The sequence below is a fragment of the Mastigoproctus giganteus genome, chromosome 12, assembly GCF_048544385.1.
Source record: "Mastigoproctus giganteus isolate SK-2022 chromosome 12, ASM4854438v1, whole genome shotgun sequence".
NCBI classification, from domain to species: Eukaryota; Metazoa; Arthropoda; class Arachnida; order Uropygi; family Thelyphonidae; genus Mastigoproctus; species Mastigoproctus giganteus.
The window spans coordinates 19,780,405-19,800,566 of record NC_143586.1 but is presented as its reverse complement, the minus strand read 5'-3'; the positions used below and the strand labels follow the sequence as shown (position 1 = coordinate 19,800,566).

Below are 20,162 nucleotides of genomic sequence, written 5' to 3'. Positions count from 1 at the left end.
TTACTCATGGGTTGTGGAACAATCTTAAATTCGGTGCTCTTAAATATGTTAATAAATTGTCTATACCAATGTTGTATATACGGAACTTAAATAAAATTTTTTTTTGGTAGTTGTTGGCGCATCGGCTTCTGTGGCCATAATGCCCCTCCTAAGGTTTTTGCAGTACTTTGATCCAAGCCGAGGGGGGATCCGAACCCATGACCTTTGGGTTGCCAGGCAGGCACTTTACCCACCCGGCTAGCCCGGTCGGCTTAAATAAAATGTTTGTGTCCGCCCTGTCAGGTGTCTTTAATTTGATATAAAACAGGGGGGAATAGCATTCGCGAATCACTTTTGTACTTCTTGTGAACACGGTAACAAACCGAATAAGGTGGTCTCTTAAAAGAAGTTAATAACGATTTTAAAGTTTAACTTATGTGTGAATTAATTTATTAGTGTCATCGTTTTTAGAATTTCGCGACAATTGTTTTTCAATTATTTTTCTCATGATGGCTTGTGGTGTTGGTTGGTTTTTGGAGGTTGGTGGCCGCCGTCTTTCCGTGTTTCTTTCCGATTCCCTTGACGTGATATGAGAGTTGAATACATGCTTATTTTAATTAATAGTTATTTTAACTTGATTCATTTATGACAATACACGGGGGGGGTAAATTCATATTACAATCATTCACGATTGGGTGTTGAGAGATTAACAGTCCTACTCAAAGGTATGAGGTTTTCACCTATAATTTAAGATTATTATAATAATAATAGGACTTATTGGGCTTCATAGTCCCTTTTGATTTGAATTAGTTAATTGGTGCAGCTGTTTATTTGGGTCAAAGCTTAAAGAACAGAACCTAATCGAGAAAATAGCCAGGGTTTTCTCCGCTTAATTGGGACAACATGCCGTTTAATCGGGGCAGGAGACTGCAGCACTTGAGATTACCCTATGATTGTCTCCCACCATACCACGTGATCCAGTCAGATTTCTGGAGGTCGCAACCATAAAACAATAAAAACAATTAGCAGATTCCGGTTTATTTGGCTTTTCTGTCAGTGCAATCTATTATAAACGGATAGTAAACTCGATCTTATTGAATTTGCGATAATACCGACAGCTGGAATTCTGTGGGTTTTTACATTATTATGGTGAAATGTGTTTCCCCTTCCATGAAATCTTCAATCATATAAAAAAACATAAATAAATAAATTTTCAGAATTTTCTCTTCATTCCTATTTTTTAAGCTTAATAACTTGTTACTCCATTCTCACTTGCATGTATCGTGTTAGCTGAAATTTATGTAGGCCGTGTTCTTTGTTATTGATTGCTTATCTTTTTTCCTGTTTTAAATTTTAACCAACCTCCCAAATGTCAGTGAACAGAAATATCAACTAGCTAGTATATACATATTACAGTACGTATTAATTAAGCTATGCACGTAAGCGTAAATTTACTTTTATTTTGCTAACCTGTGGAAAATATTAATAGTTAATATTTTCCACAGGTTAATTTTAATTGGTAAGGTAATAAAGTGTAAATTTGTGCTTAATATATCTTTACTTTTAATAATTTTCAAATAGATATTTACAGTATACCCAGTATAAAATAAAATATAAGTACAAATTCAGTAGCTCACTTTTATAGCCTGTGGATAATATTCCTCTTATTTTCGCTTATTAGAATCGCTGTTTAATAGAATTAAAATTCAATTCATGATAAGCGTTTTCTACATATCATATAGTGAACGGTACTTTACTATGGTGAGTCTATCATAACGTAATTTGATTGTACAGAGAATCAATCATAAAGCGAGGGTCCACTGTATTTTTAACTATTTATGTGAAACTTCACATAATTGGGGCAGCCGCTTATTCAGGCCAAAATGCACTAGTCCCAATATGTCCCAAATAACTGGAATCGACTGTACTTATATATACATTTTTTTTTTTTTTTTAACAATACCGTTCTTCTTTGGGCCTCTCCATATAACGGCAGCATCGGGACTGGACAGAAGAAAGCCAACTGACATTACTCCCACATTATCTTCCACAAACTAAAATAAGTAAAATGGAAACTTAATCCACATATGTAAAAATATGTATTTTCACAAATTTTAAATCATAGAGAGAGAGAGAGAGAGAGAGAGAGAGAGAGAGAGAGAGAGACATATTCTATACACAAGCAATTAATAATCCTCACTTTCCTCACTCATCAGGTTATAAGTGTATCAAACATTTTTGGTTATAATGTTTTCTATAGTAAAAGAATTTCTCTCCATTAAGCCACTTAAAATCTCAACAGTCATAATATATTATAAATATTACTTTGGTAACCAGCTACACAAATTACACTGTTATAAAATAATGAGATTATTTTTAAACAATAAACTTTTTCTTTTCTTTTTTAATGAAAACTTGCATCTTGTACAAAACAAGAAGCAAGTTTTATACTCTTAGCCGGTTGGACTGATTAATAACTACTTTTCAATTGTTGTGAGCTTTAATATGGGCAGTAAGATGAACCTGGGGATTTGTATGCGAGCCAATTGCAATACGCAGCATATTTTCTTGAACAGCCTCAGCTCATTTATTGGTAAACCAAGGTTTAGATAATGGATGAGATTTTAAGGTGAAGTGTGGAATAAAGGACATGATCTGAGCAATCATTGCCATTAGATGATTTCAAACAATAATCCAACCAAGAAAAGGAAGAATAGAAATCTAGCAGATCATCCCATTTCACATCTTGTAATGGCAAACATGAGGTTAGGAATGGCCATGAGAGAAAGGCTCCATTGGAAGAGTCCATCACCAGGTTGTGATCTGTGGTGTCTACAGGACTATTCACCTCAAACATGTACTTTGAAGGGTTGTTTGGAAAAAAAGGTATAGGGTGTGTGTGTGGTTGGGATTGTTTAGTATTATGATAGATAAATGAACAATATTAGGAAAATAATATAGTAAAATAATATTAGTAAAATATTACAGCTCTGATTCATACTATATAAATGAACAATGTGTGAGGTCATTAGTAATTGCAAAAGCCCCAGCCTCAGCCAGCTAAGTCCATGTGACTATAAAACTGAAGCCAGCTGGAGTTGTGAACATTAAAATCAGCAAAGAAAACTACCTCAATGTTAGGAAAGTTGAACTGGAAAAAATGAACTTCAAAGAAAGGAAGTCAAATAGTTCCATTAGAAGAGATGGGAAAATGATAGAAAGTTGACAATGGAATAGAGAGATTTTAAGCCAGAGAAGACCAAAAACAGGGGATTCCATATCAGTAAATCTTAGATAGGGAATGTCCACTGAAGTCCACACAAATAGTCTTCTCATAAAAACACAATCCTTCAGAACTAAATCTCACTCTTGGAGGAACTGGTATTCCAATCGTGCAAGCCTACTGGTATTCCAATTGTTCATGCCAAAATGACATTCAAAACAGTCACAATGACATGGCAACCACTACGTTCTCTTAGCTTAGGTGGGTTCTCAAGCAGAACTGCTCCACGTTCGGGGTACTGAACATGGAGCAATTCAGCAGAATAATAGAATGCTGTTTATTGTTATATATCATTAATCACATATTTTATAAATTTTACTTTAAATTTTCAGTACAGGAAGTCCTGCATAGTTACATTCTTGAACCACAACAAACAATGGGACCAATTAACCAATGTATGTAATGACAGGCATATGACATGTATTGCATGAAAGATATGTTTCAAATGGGAGAGGCAATTATTTATGTATGTAAAAAGTGTGCAGACATTCTTTAACTCACATTTATCACTTTTGTTTGTTTGTTATTTGGTTTTTAGGAGCATTAGCAACTAAGGCCATATTGCTTCGGGGATATGTGATGGTCATTCCCTGACCTTTCCGCATCCTCTGTATTTGGTGGTCACGGGCTTGAACCCCGATATAATCAAGAAGCGTGTGCTATGCACTGCTGCTCCTGCCCACCTGGCACCTTATCACTTTTAATAAAGTATAAAAATATTACTAACTAGAAAAACAATTGGCCACTCAACCTCCTCCTCACTCTCTGTATGTCTTGCCCTCCCTCCCCCCCACACAATTTGCATTCTTAAGTCACCAACTGTTTTTTGCCTTAACATAAACTTCATGTAATGTAAACTATAAATAAACAAAAAATCCCCAGTCTATTTTTGCAAAGACTCAGCTACTGTAGCCTCATTTTTCTTAAAGAATGAACTGATTTTCATTTGTCTGCTTTTCTTTTTCTTTGTAAAGCACTTTGTAACAGTAAACTGACTTTAAAGTGATCAAACCATCCATGACTAGCATTAAAAGCTTATTAATTTGCACTTTCCAAAATTCTTGCTTTACATGCTTATGTAACTTCATTAGAATATTTATATTAGTTTCATTACTAATAGTAAAAAGGGTGCTAAAACATCTGAAGATATTTTTAGAGCTTTTAAATTATTCTTGAAAATATTTTAATAAATTTGAATGTAGTTTTGTTGATACCCTTGTTGGAGATATTGCTAAGAAATCACCTGTGATTTATCTCAAGGTCTTCTTATAACTCAGAAGCTTTACAAAAACTGTTTTTCTATGATGATGAACTAGGTTTAAACATGAATATTCAAAGCCTTAATATTTATGCATAAGAGGTTTGCCAAAAGCAAACTCTGTATGAAAATATTTAAACAACTAAAATTAATATTGTGGTTGAAATTAAATTTATAAGAAAATTTGAGAAATTCTCAATAAATTCACAAAGAAAACTGATTTAACAGCAATATGACTCAACATGAGATATCATAAACTGTGGTGTGCATGTGATAAAAAAAATTGGTCATGAATTAATAAAATAACAAACAATGAGGACTTCCTGTATGAAAAATAATCCTAGCACTGAACACATACTGTATACTCTAAAACATTTTCTATAACTGCGATTAATTTTTCATGCATTACAGCAGTGATCTAAGCTTTTATGTTATTGTTGAGTTAATTAAGTGTTCAAATGGTGTTGAAAGGTATACTACCTATCCTTTAAATGTCTCCAAAAGAAAAAAGTCAAGCACTACCATATATATAAGAAATTAATCATGCCAATTAATGTCTCCATAGCATGAAATTAATCTGTTAGGGAACATTCCTTGCAACCTTTGGATGCTATACATTGTTGTGCACTAAAATAATATTCTCATAATTGCAGTTAATGTTTAAGGTGTTATGGTATTTATTTCACCCCTTATGTTATCTTTGAGTTCATTAAGCATTCATAGTTTAAAAAACAGACCTTCTCCTTGGTATCACCACAAGAAAAAGTCAAATGCTATCAAATATGGAGTTCAAGAAAGCCAGTTTATTAATGTTTCCATAGTGTGAAATTAACCTTGGGAATTGTTGCAACATGTTGATTGTAGCTCTTGCTGTCTGGCAGGTGGTTCTATTTCATTGAACCAAAATCCTGAACCAATGTGCTTAAATTGTAGCAGAAGAAAATTTTCAACCATGTGTCCATATCTTTCACTGTTCACTCTTACCATCACACCTTGATCACTTCAAAGGGGTACAGCCCAATTATGCTGCTCTGCATATTTCCAAGCCACACAATCACATATTGGGGTGCAGGTTTATTTGCTACACACTTTGTGGATTTTCAGTTATTCACAGTCAACAATTACATCTGTTCACAAAACCATTTAAATGAAAATGTGCTTCTTTGGACTTTATCATTTTTGAAATCTGACTATATGTGAAATGTTCCAACAGACTCCTTGCAAATAATAACTAATTAGCATTGTCAGTTGAAGAGATTTCTTGTACTAGCTGAACTTTGTAGGAAGGCACTATTGCCCTCCATTCTTGTAGACTTTTTCCTGTTTATTGCCCATTAATGACCATTTCACTTTTTCAAAATCTTGCCGCATATTCTTGGATCATTTTCTTTTTAGTATACTCTTCAAATAGTGACAATAAAGCAATTGTTTTTAAAACACAACTCTGAAATTTAAGAACACTGTGGAAATGTCCATATTCCCATGGTAAAATTTCCCTTTAATATAAATAAAAAAAATAAAAAATAAAAATAACAGAAATATAAAATTGCTACACTAATTTTGGTGGACTCTGTATAATAGACAAATAGAACAAGTGTGAAAATCAAGGCATACATATTAAACAAAATAAAATAAAGTAAAAATAAAATCAAACTGGATATGAAACTCATAATTAGTGAATGAACAGTCACTAATTATTAGTTTCATATAAACAAAGATATATTAAATTGTAACAATGGCAAGCAGTTTGACATTAACTGGATCAATATTTTGTGATAGAATCTAACATAATAATTAAGACGGCAAAAAAGGATTAAGAAAAAATACAAAACAGTCAGTTATCCAATTAAATTTATACTTAATAATATCAATAATAAAATATAATAAAATATAATAATACTTAATAATAAAATTTAGTTGAATATATAATAATCATACAATCTTTTTTTTTAATTATTGATTTTATTCAATACATATAGCCATGTATTCAACACATATAGTTATGATACCTATATGTAATATTTTATTACATTAGACTGCACTACTAATCATTTTAATTTAATAAATTAATCACAATTCATCAAATTTCATTTTACTCTCATTTACTTTACTTTATTCATTTCTAAATGTACAAAAATCATAAATAAACACCTAATATCATGTCCTGACACCAAGCAGAGCAATATGGAAACTGCCTATAAAAGATTAATAAACACTGACCATCTCATAAACAGATCTAAATATGCACACAGGAAGTGTAAGTTAGATTTCTTACAGTGATACTGCCCATATGAAGGTGACTTTTGAACTAACATGAGGTGTGATTCCTATAAGTGTATAACAATATTAAAGAGCATGATCAAGGAACAGGGAAAAATATTCAAAACTGAACTGGATTTGAAATTATAGCTATAACAAATAATAGCTGGTAGTTATTGGCGCATCGGCTTCTGTGGCCATAATGCACCTCCCAAGGTTTTTGCAGTACTTTGATCCAAGCCCGAGGCGGGATTTGAACCCGCGACCTTTGGGTTGCCAGGTAGGCACTTTGCCCACCCGGCTAGCCCGATCGGCAACAAATAATAGCCAAATTATTCCAATATGCACATGCTTAACTACAGTGTGTAATAAATATATTAATAAATTAACTATATCACTAGAAGTGTAACACTCACACCTATTAATTAATGACTGAATATGAGAATCTAGAAAAGAGTAAGAAAAATTACTAGTTTACAATGCAATAAATCAAGATAACTACAAACAAATAAATAAAAATAAGAGATCATTATGGGTCCAATATAATAACTTAACTTTAACTATAATAATTAGAACTTAATAACAATTAAGATTTTGTTTAATAACTTACCACTGGTGACCACCCAGAGCCACTCTGATGTACCTAAGAAATTAATACATAATAATTTAAGAATGATCTAAGATAGTTTAAACATTAAATATTATCAAAGACTAAATTTATTATACTTCACTTTAAAAATTTTACCTCTTTAAAAGAAAAGAAAAATTTTTTGAAATTTTACCTTTTTTAAAATCCTTCCAGTTTGTTTGATAAACCATATCTCATTAATCACATAAACATAACACACTGGATTTGAAATCAATATTTAACACCAGTGTGAATTCCTATCATATAATAACAGGTGCCTTTATGAGGGCATATCCAAAAGATCCCAGACTGGTGGCCTTCCTTAAACGCGAACTGCAAATAGTAAAGCATTCTAGCACTAGATGCTGCTATATTAGTATTTCCCAAATCAATCTTGTGAATTCTGCTGTTGTGGCCAGCTGTGTCACATAGCTACAGTTTTTTATTATAGTGCTTTTTAAGTATGATTGGTAGTTTCATTTATTCGTGAAATGGCTGATCTGAAGGAACAATGCATTTGTGTGAAATTTTGCTTCAAACTGGGGAAGAAAGCATCAGAAATGTATGAGATGCTCAAAACAGTTTTTGGTAACAATGCCATGGGGAGAACACAAACGTGAGTGGTTTTCATGATTCAAACATGGCAAAACTTCAGTTGAAGACTGTGCACATTCAGGTTGCCCACTGACAAGTCACACAAGTGAAAATGTGGAGAAAGTTCACCAAATCATCAGTGAATACCAACGAATGATCATTCTAATATTACTGACTGGTAAGGACTTCCTTACGAAACATACCAATGCATTTTAACACAAGAACTGAACATGCAGCAGAAACAAAGGCAGGCGTTTGTCTGTCAGGAACTTTTTTTTTTTTTGGTAGTTGTTGGCGCATAGGCTTCTGTGGCCATAATGCACTTCCCAAGGTTTTTGCAGTACTTTGATCCAAGCCCGAGGCGGGAATCGAACCCGCGACCTTTGGGTTGCCAGGCAGGCACTTTACCCATCCGGCTAGCCCGGTCGGCTGTCAGGAACTGCTGGATGAGGTCAGAAATAATCAAAACTTCCTCTCAAGGGCTATAACAGGAGACAAAATGTGGGTTTCTTGCTATGACCCTGAAATGAAATAGCACTTGACTCAGTGGAAATCCAAAACATCTTCATGTCCAAAAAAAGTGTCCACAGAGTTCTGTGTCACACGTACAGAGAATACAATGTGGAGATGGGGAAACCCCCTGGTGCCATCAGACAACTAACACACTTTACACTTTACTTGTTCAAAGAAAGTGAGGCAAGTCAGGTCCAACATAAAAAGTGGGTTGCTGGTCTTCTTCGCTGCAAAGGCTTGTCTCATCATGAATGCTGGTTTTGCCTCAAGGCCAAACAGTTAACCAGCATTATTACTGGATGTTTTGAAGCATCTTAGGGAAAAAAAATCCACTGAAAACATCATGAATGACGACAGAATAAGGACTACCTGCTTCACCATGACAATGCTCCTGCAACAGTGCTATCTATGTGCAGCAATTTTTAGCAAATAAAAACATGGTAGTTGTGTCCCCCACTCCCTATTCAACTAATTGCTCCCTCATGATTTATTCTTATTTCCAAAAACGAAAAAAATCATAGCTAAAAGCGCATCGTTTCCAGGACATCCCAGAAATTGAAGAATTGCAGAGGCCTGATGCAATCTCAAAAAAAAAAAAAAAAAAAAGAGAGAGAGAGAGAGAGAGAGTTCCAGCAATGTTTCCAGCAGTGGCAGAAACACTGGACCCAGTGCATAAACTCACAAGGGGATTACTTTGAAGGGGATAACTGTGATCAATAACAAAAACAAGCCTGCAACACCATGGTACCTGCCCACCCACCAAATAGAGGCCAAAAAGCCATGAAATGGTGCCATCTGGGTGGTGGTATCTGTCAAGAATAAGTAACAGTCTTCTCCATTAGTAAAGCATTATTTATTAAAGGTAGTGCAATACCATGACAACTCATTGTGAAGGTATTCACAATATGAGATATAATTAAAATGATGCCAATACGTCTGTCTACCTGGGTAGATGATCACTTTATACCTACACATATAAAAATGATGCAAATTGCACTAACCCATATGTCAGTAAACTCCATCACAATCTAGACAAAAATATCCATTAATCAGTGCACACCACCAGGCATCTCTCATATTGTGGAGTTATACTTCATAACAAATAACACTTTATATATATATATATATAATCAGTACTCAATCAGTTTTATATATATATATATAAATATATAAACTAAATTAAAATAGGATTTTTGCCAGTAGCATGGCAAACCAGTAGAGTGAAAATGAACTGAACCAAATAAAAAATAACAATAACAGAAAAATATAGGGAGCGGGGGTTAAAGAAGGGGAGGGTAGTGTTGAAGCAACGTTCCTAGAATAATTTAGAAAATTAAGCCAATTGAAAGAACTTTAGCAGCGCCCCACCGTAGGCACCTGTTTCCGAATTATGAAATCTCGCTAAGGTGGAAATGTAGACTAACAACATTACATGACCAAATAAATTAAAAATAATAATTAATAAAGTGAAATGAAATAAAACAGACTGACCATTATGCCCCATCTCGACAGAGGACCACGAGGCCAATAATAGTCAGGGAATCACTGCATTTCGAACACTAAACAAATCCATGGAACGACAGAATGATACTAAAATCAAACTGCCGATGCAATAGACTTGCATAGTGGTGGTCCTTATGCAGCAAAAAAATAATAAAATAGAAAGCCTAGTACTAGCATGGCCAAACCACACCACTGACAAAACAATAGTTGAACTGAAAATATATAGAAACAAATTAGGCTATAGATGCCAGTACGTACGCAGCGTTAGCACAATGCCACGCTACCCCCATGTAAATATAATCCAATTAATCCAAAAATTAAATAGAGATAAAAATTAATAAAAATATATATTAAAAATAAATAAGAAAAAATAGTAGAAAAGCTAACAGAAAGCCTAGTACTACTACTATTTTTTCTTATTTATTTTTAATATATATTTTTATTAATTTTTATCTCTATTTAATTTTTGGATTAATTGGATTTTATATATATAGCCGCCTCCATAGCCAGATGGGCAGGAGCAGCAGCACACGCTTCTTGATTAGACCGGGGTTTGAGCCCGTGACCACCAAATACGGAGGATGCGGAAAGATCAGGGAATGACCACTGCATGTCTCCGGAGCAATATGGCCTTAGTTGCTAATGCTCCTAAAAACCAAATAACAACAACAACAAAAAAAAAAAAAAAAAAAAAAAAATATATATATATATATAAAACTGAGAGCAGTTTTCAACTTGGGAAAGAGGAAGAAGTTCACTGGTAGATCAGGAGAGTAGGGTGGATGGTTGATCTGTACAATGCCATGTTTTGTCAGAAATGTCTGCACAAGTGCAGAATGGGGGCATTATCATGCAACAAGAACCAGCTGCCTTTCTCTCAAGATTGCAGCCCCACCCAGGAAATGCACTTCAAATAGTCTTTGAAGCACCTGTATGTAGAATGCAGTATCAACTCTCTCCCCTTCAGGTACAAATTCCTTTTGAATCAGACCATTTGGCAAAAAACATGATCAGCATTGTCTTGATCATGGACTTCTGTAAATGAATATTTTTGGGTCTTGGAAATAATTTTGAAGTCCACTGCATGCTTTGATGCTTTGTCTCTGAGCCATACAGAAACACCCAACACTCATCTCTAGTGGCAATACAGTTAAGGAAATTAGGATCGTCTTGACAAGTCTGGATGCAGTCTTCGTATGATGTTTCTCGTTGCCTTTGCTCATTCGTGAGGCTGTTCGGCACAAATTTTGCACAGCCTTTCCTTTTCTCTCAGCCTTTATGCAGAATTTTATGAATCATCTCCTTATTCATATCAAATTTACCACCAATCATTCTGAGGATCAAATGGTGATCTCTTGCCACAATTTCCTGAACTTTTGCAACTCTGTCCTCGTTTTCAGAGGTTGATAGATGCTCACTTCTTGGGTCATCAAAAACATCTTCATTTTTGAACTGCTTATACCATTCATATACACTGGTATGACATAACATTTCATCACCATAAACACTTTTTAACATTTCACATGTTTCTGTTGCAGATTTTCCCACTTTAAAGCAAAATTTTATATTCGTTCATTGCTCCACTGCAAAATAGTGACACAAAACATTAATGATACTAATGAAACTGGTTGCTATTTGCAAGAAAAAAAAAAAAAAAAAAAAAAAAAAAATCGTCAAAAATGCCTGCAATAGCACTAGTCCAAGAATTACATTGCCATGTCTCGTATGTATTTAGCATGTACAATGCATTAGTTCAACTCTCTCTGTAGAAGATCAATTGTTTGATAATCTTTTGCCATGTCATCATCAATTTATGATGTGCACATAACTGCCTATTCCACCTTCACATGCTTTAAAACTATCAGTTAATCTTAGTATAACATAAATTGCATGCTGACTGACAGCCTGGCCTCCAGAATATGATATTGAAATTATAAGAACAGAACAACATATAGTTGTACCTTCAATAAATCTGTAAGCAACTATATAATTGGAGCATTACACAGAATGAAAAATCTGAAAATTATATTTTATTTATCATAATCTGTTAAAGATTATCAAAACCATTCTTGAATATTCACTTATTCAATTGTTCATTTTCTTGCCCTCAAGTTTTGATTGTAAAAAATACATATATACCACAATGAATCAAACTTATGATTTAACTAGAATTAAATAAAGTAACTTTTTAAATTACAGAATTATCTAATTCAATAAGCTGATGGTTGTTTCTGGTAGAGTAGCAGATTTCATAAGTTGGCCACTTGAACATTAGAGAATGGCAATCAAGGGCATTTACAGACTGCTAACAAACAAGGGTGTTGTCATTAAAAGCAATCACCTATAAGTCTCGTCATAGGGAATGAAATTTTTATTATTCATCATTAAGGAAATACAATTTTTTTTTTCATAATAAATCAGCAAATGAAAGTGGTAGCCATTACCTTTCATTATAAACAGTCGACAGTGTGTGTGTGTGTGTGTGCATGTGCAGAGGTAGGTTATTGCTTCTACTGTTTTTTTTTAGGAGCATTAGCAACTAAGGCCATATTGCTCCGGGAATATGCGGTGGTCATTCCCTGCCTTTTCCACATCCTCCGTATTTGGTGGTGACAGGCTCAAACCCCAGTCTAATCAAGAAGCGTGTGCTATGCACTGCTGCTCCTTCCCACCTGGCTACAGAGGTGCCGCGTTGCCTCTACACAAAAGTTAATTTTATTAAAATATTCAGCACATCAACTGTGTTATGGATTTATCCTCTTCTTTTTCATCAGTGACTACAAAAAAAATGATTTCACCTCTACGATTTATCTAATACCAATTTAGAATTTCTGTTGTATCGCTAAGTCAGACACTTCTGCTGGCTGATGGAGAAACCAAAATGTGATGGTTTCCATCACTTCATCATCTGAATGAAAGCTGTAACTCTTGAGTGCCTTCTTCAAGGGGTTAAAGATGTCATAATCACAGGATGAGAGGTCAGGATTGTATGCAAGGCATTGCCGAAGGGCCACTGCTCTTACACCATTTGAACAATGGAAAGCATTTCAAATAGTATTTTCAGTATTTCAAATAGTATGTTCAGTATATACTGCTACTATACAGTGATAAATATTCAATGGTTACTCACCCTTGGCACTCAAAAAAGTGCATCACTGCATGCAAAGCAGCTGCCATTTCTGATTCACACCAGGTATTTTACACCTACACTGTCATAGACAGTTTTTATCTGTTCTGTGGATGCAGTCATTCTTTCTATACATGTGGCAACTATTTATTCCATTTGAATGACTGTTATAAGAAACTGTGGGATATTTTCTAAGTTAAAGATGTGTTAAAGTATTAAATCTTATTTTCTGTAACAAAATAACATGAACTATTTAGTTTGACAACAATTTTAGATGACAGAATAAGATAATTAATTATGTAAACTTATAATGAAAAACTACTGACACATTCTAGTATACATATAACATTAATAGCAATTAAGATATCAAATGCTTAAACAACTGCAAAAACTTATCAACTGGCTTACCTGTTCACTTTCAACTCCCATTACTCTAGGAATAGAAGGACCACAGATATCAACATCCAGTACTGCAACCTATTATAAAATAATGCTTACTAAGTATTTTTTACAGCAACTGCTTTTAGTTTTGTTGAATAAAAGTAATTAGGCATGTGTTTATAATGTTGCTGTGTCTTGAAGGTATTTTTTTTTTTTTTTTTTTAAATGTTAACTGGGAAATTTCATTTGTGTTTATTGGATTTAGGGAAATTTTCTGCAGATGCTGGGCACTTGGAAAGTTAACTAACTAGGTGAAGACAAAGAGAAGGTAAATTTTTTTTTTTTTTTTTTTCAGTATAACCCCCCTTGATGTTAATGCCCATCATTTCATTTCTAAAAAGCTATCCCCTCTCAAAATGATTCTTCTTTTGCCTTAATCCATTGAGCTTTAAGTTCACTATCATTGGAAAAATAACATTCATAAAATGCTTTCTTTTAAGCTTCTGAACAGATAACAGTAGCTGGGAGATCTGGGAGGATGGATTATATAGCATGCATGAGGTAGGCATTTGAGTCGTATACCTCCAAAGAAGAAACTACAACCCGATGATCTGCATGTGTTACAACTGCAACAAAATCATCACACTGTTGTGATGTAACAGAAAAACATTTTCAGAGTTGATTCTTCTTTATAGAAATATACAATTTGTGTAATGTGGAAGCATAACTTTCACCAGAGGCTGTGGTGTTGTTGGACATTTAATCAACAAGGAGAATATCCTTTGAATCCCAGAAAGATGTTGCTATGATCTTTCCAGCAGACTACTGTAAGCTGAATTTCTTCAGTGTGAGCAAGGCAGTTCAAGGTACCCCTCCCCTTGTGTTTCCAGTGTAAGAATTCTTGCTCAGTTTCTGGATCCCAATGTTGTGTGAATTTGTCCAATTTTCTTTTCCAACATCTTTTAAACCCAGTGAAAACAAACCACTCACTTGCCTATTACAGGTCAACATTAAGCATGCACAAAACACTTAGCTCTGATATACCAGTTTCACTGGCTAACTGGGAAATTTTTATAGTCATCTATATTTCATCACTCTCAATTCTAACTTCGCATACATTATTGGTGATGTTGTTGCCTGAATTGGGTGTCCCATCCTTGGATCATTTTCTAGTTTCTCTTCTCTTCTCTTCTCCATTTAAATTGTTTGCTTCAAAACTTTCTACATATGGTTACAAGAATTAGTGTTTAATAATTTGCTAAATACTATAGTTAAAAGGCATTTTAATGCAGAAACACAAAATGATATAACACATACTGCATTTTAAAATGCTTCATTATAAAAAAGAAATTTAAAGATCCCATTATAAAGGAAAGTTTCATACAGTGTGCTCATCATTACCATGTAATTTCCATATTGATCCTGAGTTATGTATTAAGCATGTTACTGAAAATCATTGTGAAAAGCAAAAAATACTTATGAAATATTTTTCTATAGAGAATAATTAACAAGACTGTGTTATGTTCTGAATCAGAATGTACTTTTAAAGGCAGCATTTTGTCTACATTAATATTAGTCATACAGTGAAAGAAAGCCACAGGCACTTTTGCTACACTAACAAAAAAAAAAAATTTATATATATACCGTATTTCCCCATGTATAAGACACACCTTTTTTTCGAAAAATTTGGGGTCTAAAAACTGGGTGCGTCTTATACAGTGGTTGTAGATTTTTTTTACTTGCATTTCCCGCTTTTTTGCGCTTGTTGTCTTTGCACTCATTGTTTCGCACTTGTTACCGGTATATTAGGTTAAGCGCAATATGGCCTAAGTAGCCCATGCGCCAGAAATATTTTTTTTTTTTTTTTTTTTTTTTTTTTTTTTTTAGGAGCATTAGCAACTAAGGCCATATTGCTCCGGGATATGCGGTGGTCATTCCTTGACCTTTCCGCATCCTCCGTATTTGGTGGTGACGGGCTCAAACCCCGGTCTAATCAAGAAGCGTGCGCTACGCACTGCTGCTCCTTCCCACCTGGCTACGGAGGCGCCTGCGCCAGAAATAACCATACCAATATATTAGGTTACGTTTTGCCACGTTCTGCCCAGAAATGGCTCAGAAAAGATTTTTGTACAGTGCTGAATTCAAGTTAAAAGTGATCCAGTTTGCAAAAGTGAATGGAAATCGTGCTGCTGAACGTAAGTTTGGTCCTCCTCCAACTGAGAAAACAATCCGAGACTGGCTACGGGAAGAAGAAACCCTACTGAAAACACCACGGCAGAAGAAGGCCATTAGAGGCAAGTCAGCAAAATGGCCTGATTTAGAGAGGGAATTGAAGATATGGATTGAGGAGCAAAGGGCAATTGGAATTTCTGTGTCCACGAAGATGATTCAGCATGAGGCAAGAAGAATTGCTGATGAAAAATAAGTTACTGATTTCAAAGGAGGACACAATTGGTGCTTCGGGTTCATGAAACGGAATGTATTAAGCATGCGTAAATGCACCAGACTTGCCCAAAAGATGCCTGAAAGCTATGAGCAGAAGGTCCTTGAATTTCACCGTTTTGTCATTCAATGTCGGAAGACACTTCAGTTTGAGTTGGGACAGACTGCAAATATGGACGAAGTCCCCCTTCAATTTCATGTCCCAAGTAACAGAATTGTTGATAAGAAGGGGGGTGAAAACTGTAACTGTGAAGACAAGTGGACATGAAAAGAGCCATTATACGGAATTAAGCTGCCTCCTATGCTGATTTTCAAACGCAAAACAATGCCAAAAGAAGACATTCCTCGAGGAGTGATTTTCCATGTTCATGACAAGGGTTGGATGGATCAGGATGGGATGAAGATCTGGTTTGAGAAAGTTTGGAGCAGGAGACCAGGTGGGCTCTTACGCAAACCTGCCCTATTGGTGCTTGATCAGTTCAGGGACACATAACAAAAAATACAAAGAAGATTGCTGCAGAGAAAAAAACAAAACTTGCCGTCATACCTGGAGGCTTGACATCCTAGCTCCAACCACTTGATGTCAGCATTAACAAACCCTTCAAAGCTGCCATGAGAGACAAATGGAACCAATGGATGAAGTCTTCTGGGGACAATCTGACACCAGCAGGAAGAGTGAAGAAACCAACTATAGGAGAAGTTTGTACCTAGGTGAAAAGATCCTGGGATAATATCAAGATTGAGATCTTTGTCAAGTCATTTAAGAAGTGTGGCATTTCAAATGCCATAGATGGAACTGAGGATGAGGCAATATATGAGGACAAGCTAATGGATGGGAGTTTTGACAGTGATGAGTTGTATGAATTTTATGATGAATAAAACTTGAGTTCAGTAACTTTATGTAATACATTTTTTTTCAAATTTCGGGCCCCAAAATTAAGGTGCGTCTTATACATGGGGAAATACGGTATATATATATAAATTGGGGGAAAAAAAATGAGGTGATAAAGTGATAGAAGGTAACAAATAAAATATGTATAATTAGAGATAAATAATTACAAAATTTACAAAATAAGGATGTTGCCACACAACTTACAAAACCGCCAAGTGTCAACGACCAGGATTACAAGAAAAATAGCAATGTGTGTCTTCATTTCTGATGTAAACCACAAGTCAAAGGGTAAAATGAATAAACATAAATAAAAATGAGAATAAAATATCGTTACTGAAATAAGTAAAAACCATAGTGAACTCATCAACTCCAAATTCTGTGTGGCACCACGTAAGTCAGCATATGTTGTCCTAAACATGAGTTTGAATTCACTCATTTTATTAATATAAATAATTATGGTTTTTCCAATGTATTTGGGAAGGATAGGGTAGGTAGAAGAGATGGTGTGCCATGCTTCTTATTAAAAGCAACCTGAGTGCAAAATGGGCTTTTGCAGATTCAAAAGTTACTCCTGCCAGGACAGAATGGTGGAGTTAGCTGGAAGCAAAGGTATAATGAGAGTGGGGTAATCTACAGGTGAGAGGATCCCAGAAGAGTGTGACAAGATTCTCTACATGCAAATGGATGGGCAAGCAAGTGTGAATGTCTTATTATGGGTAACTTCAACCTGCCCCTAACTAATTGGAATAAGTGGGAAGGAAATTCACCATGGGAATAAAATTTTTAAATAATGATATTAAGAGTAGGAGACCAGCAGAATTACTTAACAGGTACAGGTCACTGTTGAACAAAAGCCGAGAATTAGGGTTGAATTTGAAAGTGTCTGCAATTCTGCCCAGACACGATAGGAGGGAGTATATGATGAGAGCCTTGTCGATCAATTCGGCCCTGGAAAGATTGTGCAAGGCTCAAGGGGTAGAATTTTTTTCAGCCTGGACTGTACATGTTAACAGGAGAGATTGCTTCTACGGGGATGGGATACACTTAAATAGAAAGGGTGCAAGAATATTTGCTGATGCTATCGAGGCAGTGTTAGGTGGGTCGGAAAACTGCTAGCTTGGGGGGAGACAAAGACCAATAGATTGACAGTAGCCACTGGCAGAGGGGAAAGAGATTCTTGCACTGCTTCTATTAGAATGAGCAGCAGCCTGAAAAACAAGATGCATGGTATTTCAGAGACTGCTGGGAGCCATTGTGGTACAAGTAAACACATGGGTTGTGTTAGGGTAGCTAAGAATAGAAACAGGTGCAGGTATACTTGCGTGTACACCAATGCTAGGAGTTTAGTAAATAAATTTGATGAATTTGAGGTATTGCTCAAAACATCGAAGGCAGATATTGTTGGGATATCAGAGACGTGGTGTCACACAGATATAAGGGATGCAGAACTGCAATTTGGGGAGTACAACGTCTACAGAAAGGATAGGAAGGGAGGAGGGGTTATGTTATTAGTTAAGAAACACATAAAAACCAAGGAAGTGAAGCCAGTCGACATCGCTGGACAGTGCAGTGTGGAGTCAGTTTGGTGTGACATAAACATTGGGAGATCAAAATTGAGAGTAGGAGTGTGCTATAGGCCTAATGACTCTGATGAGTATAATAAGGAACTGTACAGGGAAATAGAGTGGGCCAGTAAATCAGAGAGTCTTATGATGGGAGATTTTAATTTCCCAGATATTGACTGGAATTTGGGGGCTGGTTACTCACACACTAGCAGGGCTTTTGCGGATTTATTGGATGATTGTTTTCTACATCAGCATGTTCGGGAGGCAACTAGATGGAGTAATACTCTTGATTTGATTATCAGCAGTGATTCTTCATGCATTAAGAATCTGCAGATAAATGAACCACTAGGTGGCAGTGATCACAGTGTGCTGAAGTGGGATTTACTCAAAGAGGTAACTACCATTAGGGGTAAAGGGAAGGGTTACTGCTTCCGTAAAGGCAACTACGATGGACTGAGACAGTATTTAGATTCTATACAGTGGGACCAACTGACGATGTTACCAACAGCAAATTCAAAATGGGAAGCATTCAAAGAACTTATCTTGGAAGCTACTAGGCTTTACATACCAACTAAGAAATACTGTTCAAGGTTTAGGCCAAAATGGATGTCAGATGAACTAATGAGGCATATGGCAGAAAAGAAAAATGCATGGGATACATACAAATTAACACGTGACACAGAAGCCTATGATAGATACAAGTTGATATGCAACCAAGTTACAAAGGAGGTTAGGCAGGCGAAGGCAGATTACGAGAAATCCTTGGCAAGGGATGCAAAGAAAAACAGCAAAGAGTTCTTTACTTATGTAAACTCTAGAAGGAAGGGGATGAATCAGATTGTTCCACTTGATATTGATGGGTCAACTGTTGATGATCCTGCTCAGGTAGCTAACATACTAAATGAATATTTTGCATCGACATTCACACATGAGGAGTTATTCAGCAGGGGAATGCCAGAGGTGTATTCAACTCTAGCAGTAAGCTACAGAATCTTGAAATAACTGGGAGTAAAGTGGAGGAGAAACTGTTGAAAATAAACACAAGAAAGGCACCTGGGGTGGATGGGATCTATCCAGTTATATTAAAGGAGGCAGCAAAGGAAGTAAGCAAACCCTTAGCCATAATTATGAGAGCTTCCTTGGACTCAGGGGAGGTACCCATAGACTGGAAATGTGCAAATGTGACCCCAATTCACAAAGGAGGATCAAAGGCTGACACAAGTAATTATAGACCTGTGAGCTTAACTTCTGTTCCAGGAAAATTAATGGAGGCACTGGTTAAAGAAGCACTGCAGGATCATTTAGACAAGACTTCAGTTATAGCTCAGACACAGCATGGTTTTGTTAAGGGGAAGTCTTGCCTGACCAACTTGATTGGATACTATGATGCAGTCACAAAAGAACTGGATGCAGGGAATAACTTTGATATTATATACTTGGATCTTAGAAAGGCTTTTGATACTGTTGCACATGGAAGACTGCTACACAAATTGGAGCAGTGTGACATTGGAGGGAAATTGCTGCTATGGATAAAGGGGTGGTTGAGGGGGAGAAGACAGAGAGTGGTAATCAATGGACACTGCTGATCGTGGACTAATGTTATTAGTGGAGTCCCTCAGGGCTCAGTGTTGGCTCCATTATTGTTTTCTGTATTTATAAATGATATTGATGATGGTATATCGGGCTTAATGTCCAAGTTTGCAGACGATACAAAGGTTGGCAGGGTTGTCAAGGACAC

The 20,162-nt window shown here is 35.6% G+C and overlaps 1 protein-coding gene across 1 annotated transcript in view; it reads right to left on the bottom strand.

The window, feature by feature from the left end:
* Nubp1 (NUBP iron-sulfur cluster assembly factor 1) overlaps window positions 1–20,162 on the bottom strand; it is a 67,944-nt gene that overhangs the window by 23,211 nt on the left and 24,571 nt on the right. Inside the window, exons 4-6 of the mRNA XM_090386946.1 lie at window positions 13,553–13,621; window positions 7,390–7,422; window positions 1,943–2,033 (exon numbers count right to left, since the gene is read on the bottom strand). Coding sequence (XP_090243072.1) covers window positions 1,943–2,033; window positions 7,390–7,422; window positions 13,553–13,621 — 193 coding nt within the window. The remainder of the gene's footprint in view (window positions 1–1,942; window positions 2,034–7,389; window positions 7,423–13,552; window positions 13,622–20,162) is intronic.